General features: G+C 53.1%; 9 protein-coding genes across 9 annotated transcripts; 5 read left to right on the top strand and 4 right to left on the bottom strand.

Annotated features, from left to right (window-relative positions):
- Positions 1-659: 659 nt before the first annotated feature.
- NEUTE1DRAFT_118511 (uncharacterized protein) lies at positions 660-1,357 on the top strand (the record flags this gene model as incomplete). The annotated part of the gene is made up of 3 exons (XM_009857074.1): positions 660-800; positions 1,013-1,038; positions 1,227-1,357. The coding sequence occupies 3 exons, from the start codon at positions 788-790 to the stop codon at positions 1,344-1,346; spliced, it is 159 nt and encodes a 52-aa protein (XP_009855376.1).
- Positions 1,358-1,592: 235 nt separating this feature from the next.
- NEUTE1DRAFT_125391 (uncharacterized protein) lies at positions 1,593-3,005 on the bottom strand (the record flags this gene model as incomplete). The annotated part of the gene is made up of 4 exons (XM_009857073.1): positions 1,593-2,000; positions 2,059-2,199; positions 2,304-2,635; positions 2,960-3,005. 4 exons carry the CDS (start codon positions 3,003-3,005, stop codon positions 1,593-1,595), a joined length of 927 nt encoding a protein of 308 aa, XP_009855375.1.
- Positions 3,006-3,433: 428 nt separating this feature from the next.
- NEUTE1DRAFT_89407 (uncharacterized protein) lies at positions 3,434-5,171 on the top strand (the record flags this gene model as incomplete). Its single annotated transcript, XM_009857072.1, has 1 exon — positions 3,434-5,171. The coding sequence occupies one exon, from the start codon at positions 3,635-3,637 to the stop codon at positions 5,000-5,002; it is 1,368 nt and encodes a 455-aa protein (XP_009855374.1).
- A 2,743-nt stretch (positions 5,172-7,914) lies between these two features.
- Positions 7,915-11,218, top strand: NEUTE1DRAFT_70716 (uncharacterized protein; the record flags this gene model as incomplete). Its single annotated transcript, XM_009857071.1, has 1 exon — positions 7,915-11,218. The coding sequence occupies one exon, from the start codon at positions 7,915-7,917 to the stop codon at positions 10,801-10,803; it is 2,889 nt and encodes a 962-aa protein (XP_009855373.1).
- A 182-nt stretch (positions 11,219-11,400) lies between these two features.
- On the bottom strand, positions 11,401-11,937 carry NEUTE1DRAFT_51009 (uncharacterized protein; the record flags this gene model as incomplete). The annotated part of the gene is made up of 1 exon (XM_009856648.1): positions 11,401-11,937. The coding sequence occupies one exon, from the start codon at positions 11,935-11,937 to the stop codon at positions 11,401-11,403; it is 537 nt and encodes a 178-aa protein (XP_009854950.1).
- Positions 11,938-12,433: 496 nt separating this feature from the next.
- On the bottom strand, positions 12,434-14,342 carry NEUTE1DRAFT_70710 (uncharacterized protein; the record flags this gene model as incomplete). Its single annotated transcript, XM_009857070.1, has 1 exon — positions 12,434-14,342. The coding sequence occupies one exon, from the start codon at positions 14,277-14,279 to the stop codon at positions 12,468-12,470; it is 1,812 nt and encodes a 603-aa protein (XP_009855372.1).
- A 3,462-nt stretch (positions 14,343-17,804) lies between these two features.
- On the top strand, positions 17,805-19,939 carry NEUTE1DRAFT_104764 (uncharacterized protein; the record flags this gene model as incomplete). The annotated part of the gene is made up of 5 exons (XM_009857069.1): positions 17,805-18,130; positions 18,161-18,417; positions 18,485-18,867; positions 18,942-19,174; positions 19,267-19,939. The coding sequence occupies 5 exons, from the start codon at positions 17,805-17,807 to the stop codon at positions 19,937-19,939; spliced, it is 1,872 nt and encodes a 623-aa protein (XP_009855371.1).
- A 487-nt stretch (positions 19,940-20,426) lies between these two features.
- On the bottom strand, positions 20,427-22,705 carry NEUTE1DRAFT_125385 (uncharacterized protein; the record flags this gene model as incomplete). Its single annotated transcript, XM_009857068.1, has 4 exons — positions 20,427-20,486; positions 20,844-20,995; positions 21,124-22,525; positions 22,592-22,705. The coding sequence occupies 3 exons, from the start codon at positions 22,703-22,705 to the stop codon at positions 20,859-20,861; spliced, it is 1,653 nt and encodes a 550-aa protein (XP_009855370.1).
- A 680-nt stretch (positions 22,706-23,385) lies between these two features.
- Positions 23,386-25,091, top strand: NEUTE1DRAFT_89391 (uncharacterized protein; the record flags this gene model as incomplete). The annotated part of the gene is made up of 2 exons (XM_009857067.1): positions 23,386-23,477; positions 23,546-25,091. 2 exons carry the CDS (start codon positions 23,386-23,388, stop codon positions 24,768-24,770), a joined length of 1,317 nt encoding a protein of 438 aa, XP_009855369.1.
- Positions 25,092-25,141: the final 50 nt, after the last annotated feature.

Below are 25,141 nucleotides of genomic sequence, written 5' to 3'. Positions count from 1 at the left end.
CCCAACTGCCTGGGCGAATGATAACTCTCAAGATATGCGGCCGGTGTAATCAAAGTGTTTTGAAGTCTTTATGAGGTCGAGTTGCATGATGGTCAGGGGAGCCGAAGCTCCCTTTGAGCTCGGAGGTGCCACGGTGAGGATGGTTGCCTTTATACACACACATTGGCACCGCTCCCTTCACTCCAAACCCCAAGTGCGGCTGGCCTGGAAGCTGCCGCCAACGGCAACTGGGCGATTGGCCCTGGTTCATTGCGCGCACAGGGGCAACCATGGGTATGTGGCGGAGTCGTACATAGAGGCGCACCAGCCACAGTTCCTCAATCAGGAACTGAACTCGCTCAGTCCGGGTTTGTCTGTGTGAATGAATCAAACTGAATCGTCCGAGTCGTCTGGCGCGCGTTTGGAACCGCACACCCCCCCGCCTCTCAGCTTTGTGAGGTCAATGGTTTGGTCACCTGGTCGCAACTGGTGAAGGAATGCCAAGTGCCACTGTCATCATCAGGCTCTGGCCCACTCGCAACAGTGAAGGCTCGGTGGACCCGTACCTTCCTTCCTTGTGACCTGGGACCCCACCATAAATTTCTGCCGCCAAAATCGTTGTTCCGTTCGAGAAAATTTGGGGTCCATCCATCGCGTCGTTAACTTCTGATTTTCTTCAGCGTTTCCTTCCCTCACCCTTCTACTTTCTTTCAGTCGCGACACCATACGCTTCCATTGGGGCACGCAGGCAACTGCACTGTTTCCATGCTGGATCACTTAACTGGACCGCTCATTGTTACACCGAGCAATGTTCATGATAGGTAAGAACACCTTCCCCTTCGCCCCGCCAGCACAAGAACGCAGTGGTTTTGGGTTTCTATGAGGAGATTATTCGTGTCGCCCCTATCATACACAATTATGGTGATAGACACCGACAAGCCAAACGTCACTACTGATCGAAAACGAACTACTGTGTTTTTGTGTGTTCTGGAGTTTCAATCTCGTCAGCAAATTTGCTAACAGTTGCTCCTAGTGTCCAGCAATGGTTACCAAAATCAGGTATGCCGTTTTCCTGCGGTCTTGTACCACATGGATTACTTTCGAGCCGACACCATGATGCTTTGTACTTTTCATTCCAATTCCGACACTTCATGACGGACACAACTTTCCTGAACCATCTCGACTTAACTAAAACTCGTCGACGCGCCGACTTCAACGTGTCATCGACGACTAATGCCCTGGTGCAGACCCGGATGAGTACAAACGCTCATGCTTTTGCGCAACGGCTTCCTATCAATGATGTGGCTCTACTTGATCCACCTTCCAGCAGTTTGTCCATCGAGGTAGGAATGCCGCTTGCGCTTTAGTGATGACTTGGACACAGTAGGTACCAATTTTTCTTTTTTAAGCACGAGCACTGGAAAAAAAAAAGCCAAGGCAATCTGATGAATCAACTTACATTCCATGCTAGTCCTGAATCTCTATGTAGATACATGTATAGCCTTTTCATCTTTCGACTGATTATTGCCCCATCACTGTCTTTCCATGCCTTCATAACTCTTTTTTTGGATATGGTTGCTGACTAGACAAAAGTTGCCTTAGATACCTTATTGCTACTTGCGATACCCGGCAACCTCTGGGCCGTTCCACGCGACGTATTTACCTGACAGATCAGACTTGGCGTCAAGTGACAGCTTCGCGATGACCTGGGCAGGCCACTCGGGCTTGTTGAGCTGACCTTCCTCGAAGGCCGAGACAAAGTCAGCGTATTCCTTATCCGACATGACGCCTTGACCCTTCTCGCGCAGCTCCTTTTGCATGTCAGTATCAACCCGTCCTGGGCTGACTGCCACTGCTGTGATGTCTGGCTCCTCCACGGCGACGTGGCGGCAGATTGAGTTTAACGCGGCCTTGGAAGAGCCGTACGCCCCCCAAGCGGCATATGCCTTAATAGCGGCGCCCGAGGATACGAAGATGATCTTGCCTTTGGTGGCTCGCAGATGGGGGATGGCTTCTTTGACCTGACCATTGTGTTAGCCCTGTTATTTGATCGCATTGGTCTAGGGGTGTAAAGCTCACAATGGAAAGGGCACTGAAGACGTTTACATCGTAGTGACTCTTCCAGTCTTCGATGGAAGCATCGGCTAGGCGGGTGATGGGAGTGAGTACTCCGTGGTTGACAACAACGCCATCAAGCTTCCCGTAAGAAATTAGAGCGAGCTCTACAGCTCGGTGTGCGGTCTTAGATATGTTAATATTCATTTGATTTTCCATCATATTACATTCTGCGATGTTCCAATATGGTTGTGATGATCGCAACTCACATCAGATACTGTCATGTCGGCAGCCAGAAATGTGACCTGGCCTGGATAATCCTTCGCGAGCTCGCTGACAGGCGTCCTGGCAACAAGGACAACCTTGTGGGAGGCTTTCAGTAGGTCCTGCACGACAGCAAGGCCAATGCCCTTGCTGCCGCCGGTGACAATGATGACTTTGGGCTCTGACATTGTGTTGTGTCGTGTATAGCTTGCTATAGATGCGCTTCGATGTTTGTTTTGCCGGTAATAGTTGCGGCTGTTGTCGTTGTTCTCCTTGGAAACCCGGGGAGCTCGTGAAGTCAGAGATTTCATGTGGTGACGCCTTGCTCTTGGACCAACTGCAACAAAAGGTGAAGCCTGTGAACCCCACCACAATCCCCGGCAACCCGATTGCGGGGCAGATGGATACCCGGCCGAATTCCGGATTACGTATCGGGAACACAACAACGGGGACTTTTTAGGGATGTTCATTATGATTTATGGCATTCCCTCCAGAGCCGGAAACGCTGATGGCGATGTACCAGAGGGGATCTTTTGGGATCCTGACAATTAATCTGGCTTTGTTGCTTCTTACAGCGCGGATGCATAGCTTTCACTGGCGCAGTGGGTGAATCATTGTGGGCAGTTGGGTGACCTCTTTTTCAGACGAACCGACACTGCACACCATGATTGTGCTTGCCTGCGCATGTCTTCCTGCAATGGGAGCATTGCCAATCAATTTTGAGCCTGCGACTGTTTGCGATGCGGGAGTGCTTTTCAACTTGTCTCTGTAGCCTCTATTCATTTCAAGAAGCTGTTTGCTTTGGGCCTTTCAAACTTATATGTAATGGCAGTCCATTTTCCCTCGAAGAAGACAGGAACCCGACGGAACACATACTTCCCCATTGAAGAGCGTTGCACCCTATCTTTGCGTGTTTTTCAAACAGATTGCTCACATCAAGATATCAACATGCATACTGGTGATAGCCCCGGAGCTACTAGTCTCGCCAAGTCTGGGGCTCCGGGGTCGAGAATGACACGAAGGGCGCGGTCTCCCCCTCATTTTGATGTCCAATTGTAGGACATGATAAGGGTATGACTTTATAGCCTACGAAGAGGGAAGTTCATATATCTAGGCGATGCTGACCGGACCAGATATCTCTTAACTCTTTTGAATTGGTTGACTGAGATCTACCCAAGTCCATCAAGAGGCCGAACGCCCGAATGATTCCTTGACGCTGCGGATTCCTCAGAAGCTGTCCCCATCTGCCCACTTCTACTACCAGCAAAGCTACCTATAACCCATCAGCACCCACACTCAGAAAGAGCCCTGTACATTTCACTATCCGAACGTCACAATGTCGTCCACAACTACAACCACCACCAGCACCAGTGCCGGCACGGTAATCCTCGGCGCCGGCATCATCGGCGTTTCAACCGCCTACTACCTCTCTCTTTCCTCTTCCCAGCCCTCCTCCCCTTCTCCCCCATCCGAAATCCATTTGGTCGACCCCTCCCCTTCCCTCTTCTGGTCCGCCTCCGGCTTCGCCGGTGGCTTTCTCGCCCGCAACTGGTTCGCTGCCGAAGTCTCCTCGCTGGGCGCCCTCTCCTTCGCCGAGCACGCCCGTCTGGCCTCCGCCCACGACGGTCGACGCAACTGGTCTTATGCCCCTTCTACCTCGCTGGGATACTCGGCCGTTGCCGTCGACAAGGGCGTCAAGAAACGAGGGGACGATTGGTTACGCAGCGGGACGAGCCGGGCGGAGGCGGCGCTTGGAGACAAGGAAAAGGTGCCGGTGGTGAGTGTAGAGGATCTGAAGGAGAAGACGCCAGCTTGGTTGAGGAGGCGGGAGGGCGATGATGTGGAGATCATTGGCGGGGAGGGGGACACGGCGCAGTTGGAGCCGGAGAGGCTTTGTCGGTTTTTGTTGGGGGAGGCGGAGGGGAGGGGGGTGAAGGTTTCGAAGGGGACGGAGGCGGTGGAGGTGTTGAGAGATGGTGAGGGGGTGATTAGGGGTGTGCAATTGAAGGATGTTATGACGGGGGAGGAGAGGGAGGTTAAGTGTTCGAGGATCATCATCACGGCGGGGTGCTGGAGCGGGCAGGTGTGGGAAAAGCTATTTGGGGCTACTTCGGAGACGGTCAAGAGGTTGCCGGTGACGAGCCTGGCGGGCCATTCGCTGGTTGTCAAGAGCCCGAGATGGGCAGGTGCTGTGGATGGGGAAGGATGCCATGCGGTTTACACGAGCCATGCCGCTTTTTCCCCGGAGATTTTTTCAAGGGTGGACGGGCAGATCTACTTTGCGGGTTTGAACTCGGCGGCGGTGCCGCTGCCGAGCGTAGCGGAGGGTTCGACGGTGCAAACCGGGTCTATAGAGTTGGTCAAGCAGGCGGCTAGGGAACTGCTGGGGTCAGGGGATGATGGAGAGGACGATCTAGAGGTGGTGAGAGAGGGCTTGTGCTTCCGGCCGGTGACGCCGTGGGGACTGCCTATTGTTGCGAGGGTACCGGATGAGCACCTCGGAGGCGGAATTCGGACGAAGTCCGGCGCGGAGGGAGGAGTGTTCCTGGCAACCGGCCATGGGCCGTGGGGGATCAGCATGAGCTTGGGCACAGGCATTGTGATGAGTGAGTTAGTCCAGGGACGGCCGCTGAGCGCGGATATCAGTGCCTTGGCATTTGACGACAACGTTGTTGGGAAGGCGGTCCAGGTCCAGATGAGCTGAAACAATGTTCAGGCCTTACAACTTCAAGCGACGAATCTCGCACTTGTCCGTCGTTGTTGCAGTACCGTGCTACAAGCTGTGATGGATAGCTTCGAAGATGGTCAGTTCGCCGTCGGTTCCTTTAGACGGCTCCTTTCAGGCAGGTAGTATCTATCCACAGCATGATTCATGTAAACGAAGAATTCGGCTGCAACGGTGATGGTTTACAGAGTTTTAGCCGAGCCATTGTTGGGTTCGCTTTGTGCTGCGTACACAGGTCGGGGACAAACACAAGCTGGTGTAGCGAGAGAGCTTGAGGGTGGAGCGGGGCCGTAGAATAAGTGGGACTTGGGTGCAAGAACCGAGAGATCGTCATGACGTTTTCCGCTTGTCGTCGAGCATTCCTGATGGAATGGGCAATAATCTCTTTCCACTGGCGTATGGCGAGCGTCGTCTACCGTGCTTCCGTTGATGTTTGCTTCCAACAAGTACACTGTATAGGACGAGTGAGGTTGATTGATGGAGGAACTGAATGTGGATGGAGGACAGTGAGCGAGGGTCAGGGTTGTCGGTAGTGTTTGACGATGAAGAAGTGTTTCTAGCCAATCAGCAGCGTTGTGTTGCCGCCCACAGATGCTGTTGGCCCCATCATGCCCGCCTGGGCTTCCTTCAGCGAAGTGATGTGCTCGGGGATGAGATGGATGTGGACCTCGCGGGAACCCGCATCCATTGAAGGACTCGGCTCCGCTACCCTTTTCACTTGGATGACTGAACTGGACCTGCCATCTGTGGCCGTTGATTCGCCATCGAACAATTTCCTTCATCACGCATCATCTCCAATCAGGTTGTCGGTCCTCTCACCAATCCTGAGCACCCAAGGTTGCACTCCTACCTATTTTCCTTCTTTTTTTCTTTTCCTGCCGTACGCGTACCGTGTTCACACACCGGCCACCAGTGTCTTGCATCCTGCTTCCACAGCTGCTGTGCTACAAACTCCAATGACGGAGGAACCAACACATGCTGCTGCTTTGTCGTGAAGCGACCCAACTGCGGCCGTGGCATGGCAACGCAGCGGGGCCGCTGTGCCTGCCTTTAGTGTACTGTGCTGTCGGGTTCTGCCCTGGCAGGCCTGGGACTGGCCTAGCGTACAGTCCGGGTGCGGCGTACACGTACAGTGTCCCGTTGGGGGGCTGCCGTGGGGGCTGGAGCTATTCCCAGTTGGTGTTGACTTGCTGTTGATGCCAGTTCGCTTCGAGCAGAACTGCATGAATGCAAGCAGTGGATGGCAGTCACAGTCACAGTCGGATGCTTCACTTCCAGCAAACATTGGCGGCCCGTCTCTTCCACCAAGAGGACCAAGACGACATCATGAAGGAAGAGCCTTTCTACGGCAGGCTTGGGTGCTATATCAACCGTCTCGTATAGACCAAGAGGGGGTTGATAAGCTTTCTTGTCATTGGGTTTGTGATTGTTCACCCGACAGTGCCTCTACCGGGAACGCTTCCCCGCGTCTCATGCTGACTCGAACCGTTGCACGCTCTCACCATTTTATGCCACACAACAACAAGTGCCGTTTGTTGTTGACGTGGGCTTGAGAAGGCAGATAGACGGCTGTGGCTACCGTATCGAGACCGCATACCATGTGCTGTCATCTGCTTGTCTTGAAGCCAGTTCGAGCAACGACCCCATACGTCTGGATTTACACTACAGGCGTCATGTCAGCTCGCTCGCTAGCTTTCGAGCGGGATGTACCGCCATCCATGCTCTCTGTTCGTATACTACATGTGTATGTAGGTACATAGTATGGGTGTGCAGTTACTTGCGAGACATGCATCTCAGAAACATCCGCAAGCTCGAACCAACGACTTTCGCATGCCCCTTTTCCCTTTCATACCCACTTTTGGTCTACATGCTCTTCTACCATGGCCATCGAGAACTTCTTTAGCCTTGGTTTCTTTCATCAACATGTCTCTAGCCTCGGGTTCTGGATTCCCAAAAGCCCTGGAGACACCCCGTGGTGCTCATCTGCCGTGTGGGTGCCGTTGATGGTCGACGCTACTGTGTGACGGGCAAGCATGAGCGACGGCCGGGGGGATTCGACGGGACTAAGAGGCGCAGGGGGGGGAGATCCCACACCAGGACCCTGGCTGGCCAATATTAAAGGCCGATCAACCGCTGAGCTTGGTACCTATCAAGCCTTTTTCGCATCGCCATGACCATCCGACTTTTTGCCCGGCCACTGACAGTCATCAGAGCATCTTGACGTTATTGTGCGCCATTGGCTCTTGACTGGCCTGTCTTCGAGGCGTTGGCGTTCCTGTTGACTGCAACCTTCGATCACCATCTCCACACAAGAAAAAGGGGGAACTATCGAGGTCTTCCAATCAAGCCTATACCTTGAGCCCGCCATCACGGTTCAGAGAGTCACGGGTGGATTCTGCCGAACGATAGCGGCTGGCGACTTGCTGTGACCTAGGCGGACGAATTCTGCAGCCTGCCAATTCGTCTTACTGCATGGATTAAACGTTCATTCATCACAATTACCTGAATACTCTCCGTATCATCGCCTTCGGGACCTCGAGACGACTCTGACAACTCTTTCCGACACCTTTCCGAGTTCCGAATACCTTACCACTCACTGCTGGTACCGGTCCAGGTCCATCATATATCCCCGAGCCTCCCCTCCCGAGCGCTGAATCGTTGCTCGATTTTGTCTTCTGGTTTTTGCCGTTATCATTATCTGGTCCTCTCTCGATTCTTCCCCGATGGCCACCTCACCATCACCTAACGCTTCTAATCTTTAATTTGGGGGATCTGGTATGCCCTTGTTGGATCAGACCAAGTAAGGTGTGCTTCGTCATCCGACCAACGTTTCCCGTTACCGCGACTATAAAGCCGCCCTATCCGGACACTCTCTTTCATCACTCGCCAACATGGATTCATCAATGACATCGGCGTTCAGACGCGCTGCCGAAAGCAGTACACAAGCAGTCGGCGGTCTAGCAAAACGAATCGCCATCCCGCTCAAGCCTAACAGTCCCCCTGGTCTAGTCCAAGCATTGACAGTAGACCCGTGGTCCAAGGCCGGCAAATATGGACTGGGATGGACGTACTTTTCGCTTATCATCGTCGGTCTCGTGTTGTTCATGAGGATATGGCACTTCTGGCAGGACAAGATTCGACAGGCGATATACAAGCAGGAGATGGAGGAACACGTTCGACAGCTTTACAGCCTGGAACCAGAGTGGGATAGGTCAGCAGCATTAGCCACAGGAATGACAGCAGCAGAATCGAGACGACATTTCTTTCCCGATGAACCGCCTCTCGAAGAAAAAGACTTCAAGCCGAAAGCTCACTTCTCGTCCATCGGCTTTGTCAACGACACGTTGGCCCTGTTCCGATGGGTATTTTACCGGCCGATTCCCGATATTGTGTGGAAGAAACATCGGTTCACCTTCTCATCCCTCGCCGTCTTGTTCTGCGTCTTTGTTTCCATTGCCTTCGTAACGATCTACTGCTTTCTCCAGCAGCCGCTTTACTGGCAGAGCATTCGGTTCGGTTCTCCCCCGGTCGCTATCCGTGCCGGCATGATTGCGGTTGCTATGACCCCCTGGATCGTTGCCACGAGCACAAAAGCGAACCTTCTTACCCTCATCACCGGCATCGGCCCCGAGCGCCTCAATGTCTTTCACCGATGGCTTGGATACTTGTGCCTGTTTCTTTCGTTAGTTCACATGGTCCCGTTCTATGTGCAGCCAGTGTGGGAAGATGGAGGTATGGAGGTCTTCGAAAAGCTGTTCCCCCCCGGCAGCGGAATCATCTATGGTTCCGGGATTGCTTGCTTGGTACCTTTATGTTGGCTCTGTGTTGGCTCACTGCCTTTCATCCGACGAATGGCCTATGAGGTGTTTGTCATACTTCACATACCGGTTGGCGTGATCTACGTCGGCTTGCTCTTCTGGCACACCAAGAACTTCTTACTATCATGGGGTTATCTGTTCGCTTCCGTTGGCATCTTCGTCGTTTGCAACATTATCCGACTTTTCAACTTGAACTGGGCCAAACCTTGGCGAATGGCCTGGTTGATTGGCGACGAGGCGGCTATCAATATCATGACCGAGAATGCCATCAAAGTGACTATTCCAACTCAGATGCGTTGGAAACCAGGGCAATACGTTTATCTACGTATGCCCGGTATCTCTCTCTTTGAGAACCACCCCTTCACCATCTCATCATTGTGTAGCCAAGACTTTCCCTCTGAGTACGGCGAGAACTACAGGGATTGCGTGTTGGTCTTTCGGCCGTACGGCGGCTTCACAAAGAGAGTCCTCGAAACCGCCATAGAAAAGGGACCCTTCCACACCTACCGTGCTTTTCTTGATGGGCCATACGGAGGCATGCGTCGGGATCTGGCCGCTTTCGATACATGCATTTTGATTGCGGGCGGTAGTGGCATCACTTCTCTGATGTCACAGCTACTTGACCTCATCAAGAGGATGCGTGATGGAAAAGCCATTACCAAGAAGATTGTGGTTGTCTGGTCACTGAAGCGTCTCGAGGCCATGGATTGGTTCCGCGAAGAACTCCGTATCTGCAGAGAGGCAGCGCCTCCTGAGAGCGTGACCTGCAAGTTCTTCGTCACATCCGCACAACGCCAGCAACTCAATGCTGGAATACCTCACGGCCGCGCGCCGAGACCATTGAGCAACCTTTTCCACGATAAGCTGGATGGGTTTGTCTCAAACATCGCTAACAAGCGGAACAGCGCGCTGATCATGGCGGAGGCGCAGGGCGATCCGGAAAGAGAGCGTGAGCTACGCGCTGAAGATGAGGACCGGATTACCGCCTTGCCGCAACAAAAATATCTACAACCTCATCATTTCCCACCTCCGCCTCCGGGGCCGCCACCTAACCATCGATATTCCGTTGCTGAGGATACACTCCGCAAGCTCGAAGGGCGCGATGTCAAAGACCCGTCGCTGATGAACCCAGTCGACAGTAAGGACGGCGTCAAGAAGGATGGCGAATTCCATTTTCCAGCCATCGCTCCACGGCCTGACAAGGCTCCGCACTTCAATTACGCACCACCAGCAGCAAAACAGCGATACAGTCAGTGGCTTGCCCAAACAGGTGGTGATCCTGAATCACAGGGCCGACCCAGCTACGTGACCATGAGAGAATCTGAGGACCCGGACCACCAACAACAAGCAGACCGACAGCAAGAGCAACACGAAGAAGGAGTCGAGTACAACAACAACAACGACAACCCTTATTCTGGCCAAGATGCCTCACAATTACCTTACCCAATACCACCTCCTCCTCCTGGACCTCCGCCTGGACACAACCCCGCTGTTGCCGCCGCTGTCACTGCCGAATCTGCTCCTGCTCCCCAAGCAACCCAACCGGTTCGGCCCCCTGAACTAGCCCACCTCCGCACCGATAACCTCCCAGCAGCCCAGCGGCCCGCTACCCGTGCAACCTCCACCTTCGGGCCCCCCTCCGGCTTTGACTTTGGCTTTCCTAACACGCCGACCGAGTTTCAGAAATCGCTCATGCGCTTCGCCTTTCCCGTACCGCACCAGATTGACGGCGGCTGGAGCGTCGAGTACGGCCGCCCGGACCTGGGGTACATGCTTAAGGAGTGGGCTACGGGTGGGCCCGATGGCAGAGGCGTTCTCGGACGCAGAACGGCCGTCTTCGTGTGTGGGCCGGCGAGTATGCGGGTTGGTGTGGCGAACACGGTGGCTAGGCTGCAGGCGGAGATTTGGGGGGATGATATGTTGGAGGAGATCTTTTTGCATACGGAGAATTATGCTCTGTGAGGGAGTGGCCTTGGGAAGAAGAAAGGCGGCGTGTCCTCTTGCTCTTTTTGTTTTGTTTTCAGAGATACCTACGTTTTTTTTCTACTTGTTTGGGTGTGTACGATGTGTCAGCTACCCTTTGTGTTTTCTTTATCACTTCTGAATACCTCGCAAGTCAAAGAAGGTGATTCGATCGGAAAGCAAATAGGGCAGTCATCAACTGGAAGGAGATTTTGTATGAGAGTGCGGAACTGAATGAGAGATGATCTTTGCGGTTATCGATGATCATGCTATGCTGATAGTGAGGAGGGCGAATGACGACGAGATACCTGTCACTAGTACGATAGTCATCGTTCTGTATATGGGCAGATTGGTTCTTTTGAAGCAGCGAGTCTTCTCGACGGTTTTGTATTGTCAGCGGTCAATCGAACAACCCATGTGCGCACCCGTCTCGACAAACGACAAAAAGTGCCTACGGGACTCTGGAAACGACAGGTTGTACATCTGAAGAAAAAAAGCCAACAAAGATTACCAATAGATCCAGCAGTCCAACCATTTCTACATCACCCTTCTCAGACTACCTATAAACCCCCTTCACCTCCCCCCCCTGCTGCGAGCCTACGTATGCCAAACCCCCCATTTGATAGCAAAATCCCGATGTGGCAACGTCAAAGTAGTACACTCCATAGTCCCCTTACTGCCCACCTTTTCCCCCTTATAGAACGGCAGTTTAAGCGTCTCTTCAATCATCCAGACCACATCCTCGTTTCCGGTTCTTAGCCAATTTCCCCAGAGCACGCCCTCCCCTCCCTCCACGCCCACCAGACAGGTGCCGTACTTGGCGATGATCTTTGGATTGGAACCCGTCGCCCACTTCCACGAGCCGCCCGCGCCAACGTTGATGGAGATCTGCTTGCAGTCGACGCTGTAGGGGGAGCCTGCGGAAGTTTGGTCGATTACAGGGCCGTAGTTCTTGCAGAAGGTTTTGGGACCTTCTTCGCGGGGGCCGATCAAGGCGGTGGGGTAGGAAATTGGGCGGGGGAGGTAGAAGCCAGAGGAGGAGGAGGAGTTGGTAGTGGTGGTGGATGTCGGAAGGGCGACGCCGGTGGAGGAGAGGAAGAGGAGGATGAAAAGGAGGAATTCGCAAGTGATCATGGTTATTGGTTTCCTTTTCTTGGCGAGAGTTGCAACGAATATCTTGTAATGAATGTGGTATCGGCTGCTGTTCCAGTTTAAAATCAAAGAGCGACAACGTGGAAGACGAATGTTCGGTGGAAATCAACGGACAGACAGCCCAGTCAAACCAATCTCCATTTTGACATCTAGTATTTATACAGTTTGTCCAATGACGCTAATTTTACAGCGTTCCTGACTTAGTTGATCGAGACAAAGGATGGTGGCATATTGAATACAACGTGGTTGTTCGGGGTCTTTGACGATGTACAATCGTAAGAGCCTCAACTGCTGGTTAGTATTGTATTTTGCATCATGCGATCCACAACATGAGAACAAGATGGCGAGAACAGGATTAAAAATAAAGTGTCAAGGGAGAAGAACAAGGGCAAAAAGCGGGAGAAAAAAAGACAAGCAAAAAAAAACATACAACACCAGGGATTCGCTGGTCGTTTACCGACCCAACTACTAGTCAATTCTGCTAATCAGTCCGTTGTGTTCCCATCGTTATCCTAACTGCTTGTTTCTACGTCGTCGTCGTCGTCATCCGCTTCTTGCGAAGACCCCTCTAGGGAATCCGTATCCGTCGTGTCCCTGGTTGGCGGCCGCGCCTGTCCATCAATCTCATCACTAACCCACATGCTAATCTCACCGTCCGGTATCTTAGCCCTCATCTCCTCCGTCGAAGCAATGTGGAGTTCCCACCCAGCCACGTTAGCCTGTTGCCATGCCCCGTAGATATTCTCAATCTCTGGACGGTCGTCCGTCTGGTGCATCGTGATTTCCCTCGGCAACCACCCCGAGGGGTCGGGTCCATGTCGGTCGTCGGGCTCTTTGCGAATTCTCGCCGCATCCCAGCACCAGTCGTGAGCAGGATAGTCGCAGACCTCCGGCAGATCGCCAGGGACCTCTAGTCCGAGCTCGGAAGCACGATTCCTGAGATAATCGACAAAGTGGTTCCGGACGCTGTCGTCACGCTCCCAAGAAGCCATGTCCCACAGCTGTATGGACGGCTCCGGCGCCAGCTTATCCCACAGCTCCGTATAATTACCAGCAATACACGCCATGGCCACCTGGAGGTGCATGTCCGGCCGGAGCTTGGCGAGGGCCTCCAACGTGCGCTCGGCGGGGATGAGCGGCCACCAAATCATGCCTGGCATCTCGTGGCAGTTCTCTTCGGGATCGGGATCGGTGGCCGTCATATTGGACAGGTCGTTGACCATAATAAAGCGCGCGAGCGTAGCCGCCCGAATATTCTCCGAATTGGTATGGCTATAGCTGTGCCCGTCCCGTGGCTGCACCGACCACCACTTGGCAAAAGTGGTATTGTGGTAAATACCGCGCAAAACGGCGCCGTACTCGCCCATAATCATCTCCGGCCGGCGCAGGCGCAGGTAGCGGTCCAGGTTGCCTTCGTACGCGGCCATGATAATTAGCGGGTCCTTAACTATAGTCGGCAGGTGTAGCGGTAGAGGCGTGTAAAATAGCTCGACGTGTTCCGGCGGCATCGTTCCCTGCTGCGCGGCAGTATACGATGCGTCCGTCGTGACCTCGCCAACGTGGGCGGTCTCGGTAATATCGAAAGGAAACGCCTCGTTATCTAAATTAAAATAATCGCCGGGCCATGTAGTCCAGTAGTCCTCCGGGCCGACCGTCACATCCAGTGTTGATAAGACGGCCGTGTCGCCGTTCATAAACGCCGGACACTGTGGGTTTTCGTGGTTAACGGTCCTAGTATAGTCGTCCAAGACGGCGTAGCAGACCGGCTGCTTCATAATGTGCTCGAAGATGGCCTTGCATCCCGGGTTGTTCGAAATCGCGCTTTGTTCTCTGGCCTCTTCGGCGATCGAGACCTCGGGAAGGAGGCCAAGCTCGTGATACAGCTCGTCGTATCCTGCCACGGCGCACGCGCGGCCCACGAGATATGCCATGTCGGGATACTCCTTTGCTAGGCGCCGGAGCGTCTTTTCGCTGGGCGTATCAGGGTGCCAGAAACAGTAGGGCTTGGCGCCGTCCGTCTTCATCCTAGGAATCTGGTTGCTCATAATGAGCCGGGCGTTACGTGCCCGCGCAAAGTAGCTCTCGGGCTGCTTCTTGCAGAGCTTCACAACCTCTGCAGACCTGGCAAACGCCTCGTGGTGTCGTATGCCGCGGATGGCGCAGCGGTAGAGATCGTTTTTCCAGTCTTCAGGAAGACGCCCCCCCCGCAAGGCGGCGCGGGCCTCATTGTGAAAGTAGGCAATTTTGTTGACGGATGGCGGCTTTTCAGACCTTTCCGGGTAGGGTTCCTCGAATGTGGTAAGGGAGGAGAGTAGATTGGCCATTTGGCGCGATCTGGAGAAGAAGCGGCAGCCGCTGAAAGTCTCTTGTAGGACAGAGCGGGATTTTCAGGTGTATTTCCACAACATGGACAATTTGGTGTGAGGAGTGTCTGGTGTGCTTGATGTGAGGAAAGGAGATGAGGGGTCTAGGTACCTTTTTATATAGAAACGGCGTGCTAACTCCTATCCCTGTTAATGTATATACTTACCTTGACCCTTGCATTGAGCCGTTGTGACTGTAACGGCGTGAATAAGCTTGCCCTGTCACTACTCGCGAATTCCAGCAAGCAGATTCTCAATCAGTGGCAAGTCACCACAGGTCCGTGATGACTTTTTTTTTTCCTTCTTTTCTTTTTTTTTTCTTTTTTTTCTTTTTTTTCTGGGTTGATGGAGTTCAGGAAGATCTTCATCTCTACCCAAGCTTCCAATGCAAAAGTCCCTCCGAAAGTTTGGCCGTTGTCAATGAGCAACACTATGAAAAACATGCTTGGGATTCTCAACTTCACGACCCTTTGCTTACGGGTATTTGAAAGTTAGTACGGAAGACATCACCGTGGAGATTCTCTTGATTGCTCTGTATTTAACCATCCCCCGAGGTTGATGTTTCCGAATGGACCTGGGCAGGTTTTAAGACCACACAGCCTCTTCAGATCCTTTACGAATCACTGCTACGACAGACATCTGCCATGGTACAGTTTATTGAAAATGTTTATTGAAAATCAGCCAAAACGCCTTGAGAGTCTCGGACGATGGTCGATCGCCAGGTTTTCCCTCTTTGAAGGCAAAGCATTTGAAACACTCTAAGGAGTTCACGTCGCCCCTGGCTTATTTCAACAATTTGCACAAGACTTTGAATGTAAATAGCCACTTCCTCAGAATAATTCATCACAGGCTGTAGTTCCTTGCTGCTGGAGACGACTCCAGGAAAAAATGCCCTCGTCGGACTTCTCCCAACAGCAAACATGCCGGGAGTTCCATACAAAGTGGAAGTTTTCCTCAAGTTGACACAAGTTCAAGATGCACTATTGGGAGTGGTCTACATACGACTCATCAATCACATAGGAGATGCATATCTTGCCACTTTTCATCCCCAAGTTTCATAAGGATATCTAAGCCCTGTTTCTTGCCCACCTTTCTGTTGTCCCTTGGTATGCGTGTTGTCGTGTTGGACGCGGCCTTGCGGCAGCGTGGAAGTTACCAGTTCGCCTCTGGAACGGGCCACACTTTGTTTGCCTTCTTCACCTTTTGCGCAGATGGCGATGCGAACATGGAGATTCCCGGAAGGTTATATATCAAGGCCGAGTATGAGGCAGACGAAAGTCCGTAACAGCTGAGAACTCTTCATACACCGAACTATTTAGTGGTTCTAAAATCAAAGCATCTTGGTAGTACTATTTTTGCTTGTGCTGGAGTGGACTAGAACGTGTTTTCACACGAGGCCTGGACGCGAAAGAGAACTTAACCTGACTGACTACGATGAAGCCCAGATACGTGGATGAAGGTTGCTTTAGGCGTTTTGTGCAATCATCTCATTGTTTGTGGTTTGTACCTTCGAGGCGCCGCCCCTGAATCCTTACTCGTGGCACTAAAGTCTCGACCTTTACACTCACCGCCAGTAACCACGAGTTACTAGCGTATCGCTTCAACTTGGATTAAAGTTAAGGTCCGCTGGGCTTGTAACAGATGATGCAAGAACCTCGAAGGGGAAGGTATGACAGTGAAACGTGTTCGTGGTAGTAACCCTCGTTGCTGATGATTTCCGGTACTTCTAGGTTTAAAGTGGATCGCTCAGGGGTAAGGTAGATGCGGCTAACTGGGAAGGACAATGGTAATGGAAAGGGGATCACGCACTTTGGGTTTCCGTTCAAATTTCCAGGCTCAAGTTCCGTTCTTTGTCAGTCCAACTCCCTTGGTCACATGTATGTACGGTACTCGACGGTAACACAAACAGCAAACATGCCGGGCAACCCACAAGATATCCAAATTCAGCGCGACTGCTGCCGCCTTGAAGATGACGTGATGGAGACAGGCTGACGGATAATTTTACATTGGCTATCATGTGTTGTTCCGAAGTCCCGAGACCGTGAAGCCATGTTTATTACACCAACGACAACAATTTCGTCTGTCCCATGCTATGAACACCACTTCGGCCATCGCAAGTACACTCCTCAATGACCTTCCCGCACATATTCAATGCCACGAAACAACGGGTACAGAGTGAGCCAGCTGACCATGATAGCCCCAGTACGCTATCGCTCACTCATCGGCCACGCCAGTCTTGTCCTCGTGCGGGCGGTACGAGGTGAGGCCTAACCATGGCACACAACGGTTGTCCTGAACCGAACTGACCCAGGGTAGGTACAGCGTCGGAGCTCACCTGTCAACGGCTGCTCCTTGGCACACGGTCCTACCGCTAAGCAATATTGTGGTAGCTTTGTGTTTCTCACAAACTCGTCATAGTCCATATCACTTCGGAAATCGGAGCCAGTGAGGTAGCACGGCTCCAACACCAGGTTATAACTTGATCGCCTCCCAACTCCTGCTTTGCGACCACTCACTGGTATGCATTCTATATTGCGTGCATGCCCATGCCCATGTCGAGAAGCTGCAGCGGCTCGCAGGCTCGGAGCAGCAGGCCCTGGGTCTTCCTTTCGCAGGACAAGAACGGATGGCAACTGCTCCAACGCATGGCAGGATAACCTTTAGGTCGCGGATAGGTACGGGATGTGCGAGTGCAACACCCCTGCTTCTCATTGGGACTTGCAGCCAATTTTATACATCTCATCCCATCTGGGTAACACAGAGTATCTTTGTGTCACGGAACTCTCCAGGCGGTCTATGGTCTACCCAGTCGGTTGATAGCAGCCTGGCAGCAAGTCTCTGAAGGACAACGGCCGTTGAAACAATGAATGATGCTCTTTGGGCCGCCTGCTTTTCGTGTCCTTAACGCCCAATCTTGCAAGTGTTCGGTGTACGGCTAGGTACGGGGACGCGCCGCCAAGGTCAGCCAGGTTCACCTTTGCCCTTGCAGTCGTCCCCAACCACCGCGAGAATTGCACCTTTCTCAGTCAAGATGATACTTTTACCCAACGTGATTGGGAATAGGTCCTGGAAATTTCACCATACTTACTACTGTACCTACCTAGTCTAGGTACTGGAACAAACGGTGAGTCAAAGTCGAGATTTCGTCGCCTGACCTAGGTGATCTCCCTAACGGAATTGCAGCTGGTGCCGCCACAAGGACCTGCCGGCATCTCCTGCTGATAACCGGAATATCATTCACTGGCCTTTCACTTCGTTCTGCTGCCGCTTCCTGGGTGAGGCTCAGGAATTCTTGTATCTTTCACGTCCTGATCATTATTTCTTTGGACAAAGTAGCCCGTCCGTTGCCCCTCTCAATCACCCGACACCACACGGATCGCCACTGTCGTCAAGGCTGGCTGTCTAGTTGCGGCCGGAAGTATCTGGACTCAAATACCAGGACTCAACCGACTCGGCAAACAGCCGTCAATGCGACAGGCAAACATCATGTCCTCGAACGAGAAGGATAAAGCCTCGACTGGAAGTGCGGCCGAGAAGGCCCTGGCTCACAACCCTCCTCCCGGTCTGGAAAAGGCAGAAGGAACCCAAGCCAGCGCAGCGAAGGCCCTCGACGAAAACCACCAAGCTCCGAGCACCTCGACAGATTTCGAGCAGCACAATGGAGATTCCACTGTAGGAGATATCTTCATTCAACCTTCCGTGGCAGCATTACTGACATTATCATGTTCAGCGGTTGAGTGTCCGCAAAGCATTGGCTCTAGCAGCCTTAGCTTGCTGCTGGACCAATGCACAAGCTCCTCTGTATCTGTTTGGTAAGAAGACATTGATTGTGCTGCTTGAAGCTCAAATCAATTAGTGGACATCCAGCTAACCGATCTACTAGCTGCCGTACCTGTCTTTGTCTACCGCGATCTTGGAGGAGTTGATCGCTGGGTCTGGTTCATAACTGCTCACCTACTTGCCACTGCCGCCATCTCTCCTTTCGTTGGTCGTTTCTCAGACGTTTTCGGACGCCGCTGGGTTGCTCTGGCCGGAAGTAGCTTCATCGTTTTTGGCCAGATCATGTGTGGTGTTGCTGAGAACATGGATATCTTCATCGGTAAGTCCATCCGGAACAGCTTCCCTGTTAACACCGATCCAATGATCCATACTGATATTCTAACCAGGCGGAATGGCTCTCACCGGAATTGGCACCGGTATCAACGAGCTCACGGCTCTCGCGGGAACAGCAGAACTCGCCCCTGTTGCGCATCGTGGCTACTACATTGCCGGCATGATTCTCACCATCATTCCTCTTTTGCCCTCCGTCATGTACTCCCAGATCATCTCGGCTTTCTCCACATGGAGGTATATCTCAATTCTCACCGGCGGCTGGGCATTGGTTGGGCTTGTAATGACAGCCCTCTTTTATCGTCCTCCGGCGCCAACAGAAGGTCTCAATTGGAAACAAAAGCTTTCGCTTATGAAGGATATGGACGTGGTCGGTGGCTTCCTGTCTATCGTTGGGCTGGCTCTGCTGGAAGTCGGTCTTTTGGGTGGCGGATATCAGGTCAGTGGAAGACAGGCAATGCTACAATCGTTTCGTAAAGGCTCTTGGCTTAATGACTAACACTCCCTCCCTAGTATCCGTGGGCAAGTTCAAGAGTCTTGGTTCCCCTGATTCTGGGATTCTTCGTATTGATTGTCTTTGGCCTTTGGGAGTTCAATCGAGCCAAGACACCCATGATTCCCAGAGACTTGGGTCCGGCTCCCCGTACACTCATCATGACCATGATCATCACCTTCATATCCGGTGCCAACTTCTTTTCTGTCCTGATGTTATGGCCAAGCGAGGCCTATAATGTCTACGGCAACAAGTAAGCAATTCTCTTTTGTTGCATCTTGCACACATCTTCGTCCTGTTTCCATCTTCGAACTCCATCACTGACGTAACAACCCATGTCCCTAGCCCCTACGGCGTTGGCTTCCGCGGCATGCCCTTCCCCTTCGGTATCCTCACCGGCTGCGTCATATCCCTCTACCTCATTGCCCGCTTCCCGGGTCATATCAAATGGATCGTCTTCCTCACCTGCTGCATCATGACAATCGGCTGCGGCGCCCTCGCCTCCGCTCGTCTCGACAATATCCACGCCATGTACGCGGTGCTCTTCATCGCCGGCCTGGGCGTAGGCGGCATCGTCGTACCCGCCTCGACCATCGCCACTATCATCTCGCCGAGAGACTTCATCGCTACGATTACAGCCTTGACCATCTCCATCCGCATCGTTGGCGGCGTGATAGGATACACGGTCTACTACAATGTCTTCGTCCAGAAGCTGGTTCCGCAGCTTACAAAATTGGTAGTGGAAGCGTGCATCAAGAGCGGGATCACCAACAAGGAGATCATTGGCGTGGTGATTGAACTGACGGGCGCTTCGCTGGTGGACGAGATCCGCATATTGCCTGGCGTCACGGACGAGAGCTGGGCGGTGATCGTGGCGGCCGGCCAAGAGGCGTACGTGAGGGCGTATCCGTGGGTGTACTACTGCAGCATCGCCTTTGGCGGAGTGTCGATTCTGGCGAGCCTGGGCATGGAGGATATTTCAGGCTTGATCGATAGGACGGTTATGGTTCATATGTAACGGAACCATGGCTGGCGCCTTGGGGGTGCATGGCGGTGTCCTTCGGGCGGTTTCCTCGATTTCCATCCACTAGCGCGGAGCAATTTGACAACTTCTTATCAGAGCAGCAAACGATGCGGTCTTTGTCAGTCGCATATGTTGATTAGGAGGATTTGCTGGAGGTTTGGCCTTGGGGTATCTGGGGAGGGATGTTTCGAGCACCTACTTCGCTATAATATCGGGAGATCCATGTATACACTAGGAGGACTCGATCCTCAAGGGACTCAGAGACGATTTGGTTGATATAGATAGTATAAGGCTGCAGGTGGTCCTTTTCGGATGCCTGGAGGCGGAAGATCATGGACGAGGACTGTTTCGACCTATATGCCATAACGTTAGTTTGATGTAGATAGAATATCGACTTTCACGTCCTGAAACCACCCGGGAGGACTACGAACAGTACGAAGATGTCATACTTGTATTTTGCTGTCATCAGTAGTAACAGTACCGATATAACCCGAAATCTTGAGGAGACCTTTGGCCGTAGCCTTGGCGGGCAATCAACCACCTAGGCAAGTGAGTCAGTCCAATACCGCTCGTTGTAGTTAAGAAAGGCTGTTGCAATTGAAGCTGTAGGAGGGATTACGATAGTTCAAAAACACATTGGCTCAAGTCCCTTAGGGATATCTTCATCCAGGAGTTGCTTAGACGTCAAGTTCCGAGGTGTGATAAAGATGCTTGGATGCGTACTAGTAAGAGCGTACTCAAGGTCTAATGTACTGACTGTAATGAGTTCGGTCTATCTTTACTTCCATTCGGTTAAGGTCTCAATGATTTTGTCAGAGACGAGCCTCGTACACTACATTCGCATAGCCGCAGGAAATATACGTGGCTTGTCCAACAAAATAAAGAAGTGTCTGCTCACCGTCTCCATCTACCTCTAGGGACGATTCCCCTTACTGGGCAAGTATTTGCTCCTAATGGTGTGCCCGATCATGCTCATCCGACTACCAATCGTTCCATCCTGCATCCTACTGGCTAGAGCTTCCTCGAGTGCTGACTGAGTTACCGAGGCATCTGCATTGAAGAGTTTGGTCAACATGCCGGTCGTTTATTCACATCCATGTCTTCAAACAGAGGAAAAAGGAGACAGGATGATGGAAAGACTTCCGGGACGAGGGAACAACTGGAACCACCAAACTCACCATCAAGATCACTAAAACTACTCCCCATACTCGGCGCCCCTTCGCTTCCTTCTCTCGACAGCATATCTATCCTTCTTGGGGACAGTGGGCCGGGGAGTCTCGCTCCAGGTCCACCTGTACCACCTGCACCACTCGTACCTAAACGCAGTTCACCGCTAGCAAGTCGACGTGGGTTGCTAGGAATGATGGCCGCCGAACTGGTAGACGAGTCCGATGTTTGCGATTGGATCGTGGATAATTGGGGATGATTCTTCGTACTGCTCAGGCTGTGACCGTGACCAACTTGCTGCTGCTGATTTTGTGATCCAGACGACCCTATCCTATTTCGAGGGGACGGTTGATGGTCGCGGTAGTTCAGGGGGAGCTTGGTCACGGTTGCGTAGAGATCTAGAGCGCCGCTGCCGTCTGAGGTTGAGGTGGAGCCTGTTGGGTTGCTGCTGTTGTTTTCACTGTTATGACGTTGTTGGAATTTTGGTTGGTGTTGGTGTTGCTGTTGTTGGGGCTGGTGTTGTCTGGTCCTAGTAGGAGGGAGGAAAGCGAGCTCGTCATCGTCATCGTCAGAAGCTTTACTTTGGCCCGCTGATTGAAAGCGTGGAGGACGGCGGATGTAGCGGCTTTGCATCTGCTCGGCATAGTCTGAATCGTCGGAGGATGGTGATGTGGAGGCGACTGGCGATGGCGATTCTGGGGGCCGGTAGGATCGGTTATCGTCTGTTTCGTGGATGGCATCACCGGAAGAGGCGTCTTTGGTGTTAATGGACAAGAGTGATACTCTCCGGCGTTGCGGATCGCTTAGCCTGCTGGCTATCTTGTTGTTTGAAGTCGTAGGAGGGGCAGCAGCGAGGCTCGGGTTCTGCCCTGGGATTAAAGTGGTTTGCGACGAGTTGCGCGAGATGGCTGGTCGTAGAGGGTTAGAGGACGTCTTAGCGGTGGGTATCCCAGGAGTATTGACATCGTCTTTAGGAGCGAGAGCTTCCTTGCGCATGGAGAGAGCTGAAGTACGGCCGCCGACAGAGCCAGCTCTTCTCAAGCCTTCGGCGTACCCAACAGGCTCGCCGCCGGGAATCGGTGACGGAGCAGCGGAACCGCGACCACTCGCGGCTTTCCTCATCTGCGCCCGCAGTTGGGCAGTGTGTCGCTCGGTCAGATAGGATACCATCTGGAGGAGGAACTCGACTGTGACATCGAACTGGACTGCCCTATAGCAACGCACAGTGTCAATACTCGAGGCCGAAGCGCACCGCCAGGGACGAGGAAGACTCACAGCTCGTGCCCTAGATATCAGAGTGATTAGCATGAAGCCTGCATTGTGGGACGATTTAGACTTACAGTCAATCTCTGTCTGCGATACCCCTGAGATAATCGTCCATAGCGCTTCGGATTTCCTATCGTCCCAGCTCACCTTGCGAGGTCAAGTTAGCTGGCGTGATTCACGGGGACGACTAAAGACACAGTGCGGGAAACATACTGGTGGAGGATCAACGAAGTCGCCCCGATTGAAGGGAAGTCGGACATAGACATGGTATCTGGGTTCCCTTCTGTCCTGGTTGGAGGACGAGCCTGGCCTCTCTCTGAGCGACATGGTAAAATCCGGAGGGGTGGTCAACAACTAAGAACAAGGAAAACTGCGGAAATGGATTTGGAAAGGGTGTGTCGTCGGTCTTATAATAAGTAAATCAAAGGCTCCGGACCACGGAGGTACACCGGTGAGTAAGTGCTGTGCTGTGGGTGTGATTGAGTGCATCATAGCGTGCTGCGTACAGCAGTCAAGACGGGGCGCCAGGGCTCCCGTCCAGGCAGGCAGCGCTTATCGATAAGTCATGCTTGCTGATGCTGGCTGCTAACGGGACCCTACCCGTCGAGCGAGGGGTTACCGTCCAATGCCCGCTGGGACAGGGGACAGGGGGAAAAGGCTGTTGTTGCCGTAGCAAGAATCCCAATTGGGCTGACGTTCAACAGTTCCAGCACTTTCAGCATTGAGGTGATAGCGCATCGAAAAATCCGTCGCGTCGCATCTTCATTCGCTGGGCATGCAACCACCACTTCTTGTCCTGAACCACCTGCGACACTCGACAACTTCACATTCTCTCTTGGTACCGGCAGGAGCTGTTGGAACAAACCGGAAGCTACAACTTACCGCTCCTACCGTCCTCTAGGATCATCACCGTTATCCGACCGCGAGCAAACACCCTGCACATAGCACATAGCAATTGCCCATTTCCCACATCACTACGAGATAGCTTGCCCAACACCGTGCCTGACATGGCGCCCTTGATCCTCCACAACGTCCCCGATGACGAGCTCTACGTCGGTGACGACGGCATTCAAAGACCTTATGCCATGGTGTTCCCACAGTTCGTTTGCCCGCCGTCATCTTAGGCTTGACAAACCAGCTCCGATACTGACTTTAGATAAACAACAGCCAAGATGGTCCCCGCTCGAGAAGGACAGTCCATGAGACAGGCTCCTTCGGCAAGTCAACACGTCGGTCGCGGTCCAAGACAGCAACGCCAGCCAGGAGGGAAGATGCCACGATAGCCGCCGCCGACCGTGTATTCTCGAACTACCTCGCGAACCTGAACCCAGACCAGAATCTCACAGCCGCCCAAAGGAAACAGTCTCTCATACCATCCTCCCTCGGCGATGAGAACGCCGCGCCCACCCAACTGTCTAACAAACACCACCCGACCGAAGTCATACTACGCGGCTATCGCTCCGTCTCGCACCAGTACGCCGCCATCAACCACTACGAGGAGCTCGCCGGGAGGATATGCGAGGATTACCCACGCGACCCACCGCCCGAGAACAGGCGGTACAAGTCCGAACTGCGCGACCCTCTCTATGCGCGAAGAAGGCCCTTGACTGCCGAAGAGCGCGCACTAGTCAACAGAGTCGACGGCGGCGAGCACTGGGTGAAGGTGACGTTTGAATCCGCCGAGGCCGCCGAAGCAGCCATGATTGCCTCTCCCCAGGCCATCCTCGGCCACCTCGTTTTCGCCGAACCGTACGATGGCGTCCCACCCGCCCGCGACGAAGCCGTACCAGACAACGCCTCCTTCATCAGCAACGGCGTCACTCCCGCCGCCACAAACAACCGCCGCGCTTCATCTGGTCAACAACCACGCTCCCGTGTGACCATGACTAACCCCTACACCTCCTACCTCGACAGCAACGGCAACAACCAATCCCCTTCCTCCTCCCGCACCGCCGATACCGGCACTATCTCCGACACCTCCAGCGCAACCATCACCTCGGCGGCCATGGGCGCCGTAGCCGGCGCCTTCACGCACGGGCTGGACTCGCTCGCGCACTCGACCGCGGGCGGTGCCCACCATTTGTCTTCGGTAGTCGACGCCCAGGATCCGGACAGCGAGTTCTGCCGGGCAATCCCGACGGTGCGCAAGGCTAAGCTCCTGCCCGTCGACCAGGCGCTGCTTCCTGCTCCTTCGTACACGCAGCGCGTGCTGAACCACGTGCCGCTCTTCAAGTGGTTTAGTGGGAACATGATTGGGAACGAGGTGCCGAGGAAGGAGAACGGCGAGTTTGATTGGGATCGGGCGAGCTTGTACTGGAAATTGATGTGGTGGTTGGATGCGAGGTTGTGCTTGTTTAGGGGGGAGGTGTTGAGTGCTGATAAGGATGAGTGAGCTGGTCAGGAAGGGCGTTGGGCTGGGTGGGAGGTGGACGTATTGGCAAAAGGCGTGATGGATGGATGGTTGGATCATGATATTGACCATGGGGGAGAAGGTTGCTGTTATACGTTAAGCATCGATAGCGGCGGTGGTGATGGGGGGAATGAATGATACCAATGTCGAGAATTGCTCCAGATTGAAGAGTACGTTATCTTATGCATTAAGCTTGTTTAGCTTGTCCTTATAAGACGTTGTTCAAGTCTAGGTTGATCCTTTTCGCGCTTTTCCTCACCCACAAGCAGTGAACGCAGCATCTCAGACATCTACGATAGTGGCTCGAACTTGTGTAAAGGACTTTTCAAATTCATGAGTATCTAGACGTGAAG

Source organism: Neurospora tetrasperma (assembly GCF_000213175.1).
Source record: "Neurospora tetrasperma FGSC 2508 unplaced genomic scaffold NEUTE1scaffold_81, whole genome shotgun sequence".
Lineage (NCBI taxonomy): Eukaryota > Fungi > Ascomycota > Sordariomycetes > Sordariales > Sordariaceae > Neurospora > Neurospora tetrasperma.
The sequence above is the reverse complement of the archived record's forward strand: the minus strand, read 5'-3'. Positions and strand labels throughout refer to the sequence as shown.